This window comes from Phyllobates terribilis, unplaced genomic scaffold (assembly GCF_046119375.1).
Source record: "Phyllobates terribilis strain yellow unplaced genomic scaffold, ASM4611937v1 Scaffold_1__5_contigs__length_1240528914, whole genome shotgun sequence".
Classification (NCBI taxonomy): Eukaryota; Metazoa; Chordata; class Amphibia; order Anura; family Dendrobatidae; genus Phyllobates; species Phyllobates terribilis.
This window is the reverse complement of record NW_027362761.1, coordinates 909,866,052-909,874,456: the sequence shown is the minus strand read 5'-3', so window position 1 is coordinate 909,874,456 and position 8,405 is coordinate 909,866,052. Positions and strand designations below refer to the sequence as shown.

The window sequence follows — 8,405 nt, the reverse complement described above, 5'->3', positions numbered from 1 at the left end:
AGAGGGCTATCTGGGCCACCCAACGTGCCATCGACTAGTCAAAGCCCTCATTATAATAGCAAACCGGGATATTATAAATGCTTTTTTTTTTTTTTTTTTTTATACCTTGTTTTCACTCAATAATGTTATACTCATACATAGGTGAATGCTGCTGGCTTGGAGGGCATAGGGGACCTGACAGCTACCCTTTAAGCGTTTCCGCAGCGGCAATGTGCGGATGGTACCCAGGTTTGGAGAAGAGGAGACTCTCCTCCGGACCCGGGTACCATATAACCTGTAATAAAAAAAAAAAAAAAAAAAAAAAAAAAAAAAAAAAAAAAGAATAAAATGAAAAATAAAATTTTATATTTACCTTCTGATGGCCCACAGTGTGCTTGCCTTTGCTTGCCGGCAGCTCGCGGTGGACTGAAGGACCTGTGCTGACGTCATAGTCATGTGACGGGTCAAGCGACGCTGACGTCGGCAGGTCCTTCAGTGTACCGCGAGCTGCCGGCAAACCAGGACAGATGGAATAAAGACTCCGGAGGCCATCAGAAGGTAAGCATAGAGTTATTTTTTACCATTCTTTACGGTCACACTATATAAATCCATGCCGTTTGCATGGATTTATTTAGTGTGACCAAGTTGACAAGCACTTTCCAAGTGATGCTAAAATCGCTTGGAAAAGTGCTTGTCAATCCGCATGCGGAAATGCATGTGAAGAACGCTTCACATCCGCATGTCCCTGGCAGGAAAAACGCATGTACAATCCATATGCGTTTTTTCTGCCAGGGAGATGCAGAAACGCTCAGGAAAAATCTGGAGCATTTCTGCATCGTGGGCACATAGCCTTAACCCCCCCCCTCCCCCCCAAGCCCTTTGCGATTTGCCCTAGCATGCTGGATATTTGCTTGTGGGCCAAATTTTGACTGATTGCAATTGATTCTTGCCTATTCAGTGCTTTGAGTTTATCACAGCTTTTGGGTTTTTGTTTGTCCACCTACTTTGTTTTAGGATTGACCAGACTCAATGGAATTGAGATCTGGTAAATTTCCTAACCATGGACCCAAAATTTCAATGATTTGTTCACAGAACCACTTAGTTATCACTGTCATGTTACACAGTGCTCAATCACCCTGGAAAAAAATCATTGTTCATCACCAAATTGCTCCTCGTTCGTTGGAAGAAGCTGCTCTTGGAGAATGTTTAGATACACAAAATTGTGACTTACCCCACTTCTTTGGATGAAATTCAATGCCCAATATGAACGGTCTCAGTATGCTTTACTATTGGCATAACATAAGACTCATAGTAGCGCTCACCCATTCTTCTTTAGGCAATTATTCTTCCAGATGACCCAAATAATTTGAAGGGGTCTTCATCAGAAAAAAATAACTTCACCCCAATCCCTGTACTTCATTTAGACTGTATGGGACATTTGGAAGAATGATTGTCCAGAGAAGAAAACGTAAGCACTACCTGTGTCATGCCACTGGTAAAGTCTCCGGAGACCATTCATGTGTGGAGTTGCTTTTCATCCAAGACAGTGGGCTTACTCAAAGAGAAACTTCTCCCAATGATCCAAAAGCAATTGTGGACAAACTAAAACCTAGAGATTGTGATAAACTCCAATCACTGATTAGATTTAAAAACATTGAAGCAGCAAAGTTTGTGAAAAGAAAAAACAACTAAATTTGTGTCTGTCTCAAAACTTTTGGCCACAACTGTTCAGTGAAGAATGGATTCTGTGAGGTGTTAATACATCTTGGAAGCCAGTGTCTCAAACTCAGTGAAACTGGAGCTAAAGAAAGCTTGAATATTATAAGACCATGATTTTAAAACACACACAAAAAAAATTAACTGTGAAACCTGAACTAGTTTCACAAAAAAAAAAAAAAAAAAACGTCTAAAAAGGCCATAAAATGTGAAAGCAATGATCTGTGAAATACAAATTTCCTAAGAACAAATCCCTTGGCAAATCACGCATACATGGGCAGTGGTATTCGTAAAGGGAAGAGGTCTGATAGCAAAAATCAAACTGCCTCCTGGAATATGGTGCTGTGTTTTGCCATTCAAAACAGGAGGGATTGGTGCTAGTTTAAACCTTAATTCTCTATTCCTAAACCTTGAGTCCTGAATACCGATAACGTAGTTCCTTTGTGCGGAGTCGTGCATAGTTTCTTACTACAAAAAAAAAAAAAAAAAGGAACCAACTAGAACTGGACCCATTGACTGCAAGTGGTCCATGGCAGTTGCATTGGTCTCAGTCTATAGTACATACACCCACGAGCAGGGGTACGCAGAGATGATCAGAAGTGATCTCTGGAAACTGCAATAATTGTTTTTACATTTTATGGCCACATGAATTATTTTTACTACCTGGCAAACCCTATCTGAAGCTTTTGAATGGCTTTCACAGTCCCCAGAATGTTAGTGGATTCCAAAAATATTTTTGAAGCCAACTTATCTCACAAGAAGTATTGACAGACAGAATGACGAATCTTGTCCCTTGTCAAATTTTAGGTTTATTTTTTTTCCACTGAAAAACTCATTAATCTACAGAACATTACAATTGATAAGTTATACAAAAACTTTTGAATGACTGTACTTCAGGTGGTAGATGATGGAAATTGGTCATAATAAATTACTGAATTTGTATGACATCCTAATAAACAGCACACACTGTTGTATGTTACCTGGGTCTAGTTGCAAAATTTACCTAAAACATCAGAGAAATTGATGTCCCGTAGTTAGCCGTTTTTGTGTAGTAGAACCTGTAATAATCTCTGCATCTGTCTGAAGCACAATGTGAACTAGATGCAGAGCACTACGCCAAGCCTCAACCTTTGGAGTAACATTATCGTACACTGTGACCGGTCTGTGTTCAGTGGGAAATTCTCGCTCACCCTTTAAAACATTCTTATTAAACACATATGATGAAGGAGAAGAGCAAGCACTAATGTTTTTGAGTTCGTTTTGTATAATAGTCATAGCTTGTAATTCTGAAGAATAGTCACCCATGTTAAAAAGAAGAGCAGAAAGATATGTAATCCAGCCCTTGGCAAAGCATTTATAGACAAAGGATTGGTAATAGACAACAGACCTGGACAACCATGATGAGGTGCAGGACAGTGATCCACTACTGATGGAGCTAATGGGTACAAGTGTTTTCTCAAGTTTTTGGAGATGATTAAGACAGAATAATTCAACTGCACCACCTCCAGGAAACACTTTTTCATCGAGAAGAGCATTATACAGTTTGTAAGAACAAGTCCAAAACTGATCTTCCATGACCTGCATTTTGGGGTATAGCCTGCAGCTTAGCACAACAGTGACGAGATTAATCTCATGTGCATGGAAATTCACAGCCATTGTTTGGTTTGGTTCTGAACTCCCCTGTGGAAAGATTTTGGCATACACCGCACAGCCTATGCTATGGTTCCTTACCTGTGTGAGATAGGTCACTGGTTCTGCACCTGTGCAGTCACTAAATGCTTGAAGAACGTTTGGCTTTACATGAGTAATAATTAGAATATTCCTATGAATACATTGCATTATAAGCTGTGGACAGGCATCACCCCTCACTAAAATTACATTTATATTGGCTTGAACAATTTTCTGACAAGCTTTATTTATCCATGACTCCTTAGATGAACTTACAAGGTCTGCAAATTGAGATACCAATTTTAGATTTGTTGGCATATTAAAGCCAACATGTCTATACTTTTCTGTCAGTGCTCCATCCAAAAGAAGAACTCTTAAAGGTTTGCTCTCAAATGTTTGAACAATTGTAGCATACTCTGGTCTTATTAAAGTCACATATCCAAAAGTAGCACATGAGCTGAATTCTGATAGACCTCTTAAAAAGCAGATGTTTACATAGGACGCTTTGAAGAGATCTTTGGTCACAAAAATTTCAGGAGTGCTTTCAAGCATAAGAGTAGCAGCCTTCTCCACGAGTGCCATTGCTTCCCAATTCCCATGACTCAAAGACTTTGTTAAATCTTCCAAATGGTGGCATCTGGTTTGCAAAGGATCCTGAAAACGGCTTACTTTTGGGATTGAGAAGTGTCTACTATGAGACAGTTTGCTCATCTGGCATAGTTTACTATTTGTGTTTCCTCTACTAGACGGAATACTATCTACAGGTTTTACTGTATTCGGAACCTGTCCTAGGCATTTAAGGTCAAAGGTTCCACTTCGAGAAGAAGAGATGCAATGATTTTCATGATTATAAACACCACCACTTCTTCCATCCGGTAAAGATGTCCTATGACTGGAGATCTGATTTGTAGCAAGAACATTATGAAGCGGTATGTGTAAAGCTTCGAGGCTTTCAATACAAGAATTCAGCCCTTCTACCATTACTGAGACAATCAATGAAACAGGAACTCCGTGGTGAAGGCATTCAAGAACAGCTTTGCTCCATACTCCAACAAGGAAAAACAGAGTTGTTGTACCCGTCTTATAAGCTTTGTGATGGGCTTGAATAGTTTCATTAAGGAGTTGGCCAACTGCACTGGATAAATCTAGACTCTCCAGAAGTCTAAATGCTGAGCAAGTCAAAGAGCTTTCTTGAGTATCCGGATCGTAAATAAACTTGTATGATTTTTGCGGTCCTAGAAAGGTCTTCACTGAAGATGAGAAGTTAAATAATTCAATCAATCCCACGTGGCTTCCTAATTTCATAGCAGACATGATGGCCTAAGGTTGAAAAGAATGGATTTATTCTGGTGGTCATATCTAGCTGTAAATAGGTTCTCCAAAGGTAGCAAGAATGGGTGCCCATAAATGTATCGACTTTTGCCATGCAGCCAGGAAGCAGCCCGAACTACTGTGAACTGTATGTTTCTGCAATGAGTTTTTTTATGTTTGGCCAATACAGATGAAGAACTATGCGGAATTACGGCACAGCTGGAAACTGCAGAAATTGCCAACAACATGGCACTTCATGGTAAACTGTGTGCCCTTTTTGGCCCCCCGTTAGGGACAAGCTGCTACATACATGGACACCATTATGTTTACCTCAGGACTCAAAGCACCAATTAATTCTGAGCAAGCAATAATGTTAAGGAGGACATCTCTCTGCAGTCTGATGTCCCGCGAGGTTGTGACAGAGAAAGACAATGGCGCTGTTCCACTGGCTGGCATGGTCGGTGCCGGAGTCTTATGTATGTATACTGACAATTCTGAACATATTGCAAACCATAACAATGTATGTACTGGACAGATTAAAACTAATTATATTCTGTCCAACACAATAACTGAAGGGTTTGGCTATGTGCCCACGATGCAGAAATGCTCAGGATTTTTCCTGAGCGTTTCTGCATCTCCCTGGCAGAAAAAACGCATGCGGATTGTACATATGTTTTTCCTGACAGGGACAAGCGGATGTGAAGCGTTCTTCACTTGCATTTCCGCATGCGGGTTGACAAGCGCTTTCCAAGCAATTTTAGCATCACTTGGAAAGTGCTTGTCAACTTGGTCACACTATATAATTCCATGCAAACGGCATGGATTTATATAGTGTGACCGAAAGAATGGCAAAAAATAAATAAATACTTACCTTCCGATGGCCCGCGGTGTCTTGTTTCCCTCTGTCCAGGCTGCCGGCAGCGGTACACTGAAGGACCTGCCGACGTCAGCGTCGCGTGACCCATCACAAGACTATGACGTCAGCGCAGGTCCTTCAGTCCATCGCTAGCTGCCGGCATGAAAGGACGAGAGCAGCGGGGGCCGTCAGAAGGTAAATATAATCTTTATTTTTTCTTTTATTCTTTTTTCACAGTTTCTATGGTATCCAGGTCCGGAGGAGAGTCTCCTGTCCTCCACACCCAGGTACCATCCGCACATTGGAACGCGTGCATTCCGCATGTCCTTATCTAGTGATAAGGACATGCGGAATGCATGCGTTCTAACGCAAGTCAATGGCGGCTAAAACGCAGCACTTCCACAAAATAATTGGTAGTGCTGCGTTTTTTTCTGCAATGATAATCCACAGCGGAAATTTCCGCAGCATGTGCACAGCACATGCGGATTATCATTGGGGAACATGGCAGGCCTTCTACCATGCTTTTTTTAAGCGTTTCTGCAGCTGCGGAAACACTTAAAAAACGCATCGTGGGCACACAGCCTTATACTAATGAAATAGTAAGTATTGCAGTTACAAAAGTCATACCACCACTACAGTGTTTTTTTCTTTATTTTACCGCTGGAGTGGTGTCAATAATCTTAAATTCCCTGCAACTAGTCTATACTTATCAGCCGCCATCTTAATCTGTTCTTGACACCGCTCCGGTCGTCTTTTGTAGGATGTGACCCGCCAGATCGCTCCAGTGTTAGCTGAGCAAGCCGGAAGTCACAACTCAATGTAAGGCTAAGTGCCCAAGATGCAGAAATGCTGCTGATTTTTCTGGATCTCACTGGCAGGAAAAACACATGCGGATTTTACATGTGTTTTTCTAGCCAGGTAGAAGCGTTCTTCACATGCATTTCCGCATGCGGGTTGTCAAGCGCTTTTCCAATCGATTTTAGCATCACTTGGAAAAGTGCTTGACAACTTGGTCACACTATATAAATCCATGCAGCCGGCATGGATTTATATAGTGTGACCAAGTTAATAGTTAGAGAAAGAAAAAAAAAAAAAAAAAAAAAATTTATACTCACCTTCTCATGGCCCACGGTCTTCTTTCCGGTGCGTCCGGTCTCTTGTACGGCTCGTGGTGGTGTAAAAGGACCTTCATGACGTCATTTAGTTATGTGGCAGGTGACGCGACCTGTCACATGACTAAAAAACGTCATGGAAGTTCCTTTTACACCATCGCGAGCCACCAGGTAGCCAGGACACACCATACAGGAAACCACGGGCCTTCAGAAGGTGAGTATAATGTAAATTTTTTCTTTTTTTTAACAGGTACTATGGTACCCGGGTCTGGAGGAGAGTCTCCTCTTCTCCAGACCTGGGTACCATGCGCACATTGAATCGCTTAATATCCGCATGTGCACATGTAGTCATGCGGATATTAAGCGATTCAATAGCGGAAATTACGCAGCGTGTCTTAAAAAATAATGGACATGCTGTGGATTTTTCCGCAATGATAATCCGCAGCGGAAATTTCCGCAGCATGTGCACAGCACATGCGGATCATCATTGGGGACCATGGGGAACGTATTACCAAGCATTTTCGCTGCGGAAATTCCGCGGCAAAAACGCTTGAAAAACGCATAGTGGGCATGTAGCCTAAACGTATAAGAGCCAGAACGAGGGTCTCATGGACTCACATTCAGAGCTTGTGACTGGTACCTCTGATTTCCGGTCAGTCAGAAGTCGCGGGAGATGGCAGCATGGGGCCGGAGCGGTGCAGGCAAGAGCTGAAGACGGCGGCAGGTAAGTATCGGACTAAGGGCAGAGAATTTAGATTAGCAGCGCCACTTCAGTGCTGAAATAAGATACTCTGGAGTGCTGCTGTAGCTCACTGCTGGAAGGAAAGAAACCAACCTAGCAAGTGCCTTAGTACAAATGGATGTAACTGTGAGGGGCATAGGAGCTAAGCCCGCTCCACACATGGCAGACGCCGGCTGTGTTACACCACCGGCAGGTGTCTCTAAAAGCACTAAGTGCAGCTGCTAAATCGTTCGGATGTCGCTGCCAATATCTCAGAGTGGCAATTAAATGTAGCGGTCGCCCGCAATGCGATCTCAGAGTGCCAATGGCTTACCATGACAGCCTGCAGAACGCCCCATGGCTGCCATCTTGGTGCTCATGTGAGGCCCAGTGACAGACTGGGCCTCAGAGACCAAGATTTACACCATATACTGCCATACTGTACACTGCAGAAACAAGAGAGGCTAGGATGGCAGGCTCCAGCTCCATGCATAGGATGTGCACCACTATCAATAGCCCACTGCCAATATTACCAGGAAGAGGGCTTCATCTTGTGAGAATTAGAAGGCTGTGTCCCTCTAACATGTGGTTACACTAGCTGACGCCCCCATTACTGGCTCTCCGGACCCTGCAGGCCTCAGCCCTCCCGAGCATCTCCAAGCCCTCCCGAGCATCTCCAGGCCCTCCCGAGCATCTCCAGGCCCTCCCGAGCATCTCCAGGCCCTCCCGAGCATCTCCAGGCCCTCCCGAGCATCTCCAGGCCCTCCCGAGCATCTCCAGGCCCTCCCGAGCATCTCCAGGCCCTCCCGAGCATCTCCCTACCCGTGGTTATGGCCGGTACAGTCGCCTGCAGCACAAGAGCGTTGTCCTCGTTGCCATGAGACCCACTGCTCAGGATCTGCTTCCTGTATGCGCTCATGACGCTCAAAATAGGTTGTCGCTGATTGGTTATCACTCGGTGAATCGGAAGTGATTGTCCTTGTCACGCCCTAGCTCTATAAGTGTCCAATCAGAATCTTACTGCGCGCTCAAATTCATTGCG

General features: G+C 43.4%; 1 protein-coding gene across 1 annotated transcript; it reads right to left on the bottom strand.

Annotated features, from left to right (window-relative positions):
• Nucleotides 1-2,488: 2,488 nt before the first annotated feature.
• BBS12 (Bardet-Biedl syndrome 12) lies at nt 2,489-8,309 on the bottom strand. The gene is made up of 2 exons (XM_073655649.1): nt 8,186-8,309; nt 2,489-4,683 (listed from the first exon to the last, which is right to left on the bottom strand). The coding sequence occupies exon 2, from the start codon at nt 4,675-4,677 to the stop codon at nt 2,707-2,709; it is 1,971 nt and encodes a 656-aa protein (XP_073511750.1). The 5' UTR covers nt 4,678-4,683; nt 8,186-8,309; the 3' UTR covers nt 2,489-2,706.
• Between the last annotated feature and the right edge of the window lie 96 nt (nt 8,310-8,405).

Coding starts and splice junctions, on each gene's coding strand:
- BBS12 (XM_073655649.1), bottom strand. CDS start 4,677: ATGTCTGCTATGAAATTAGGAAGCCACGTGGGATTGATTGAATTATTT.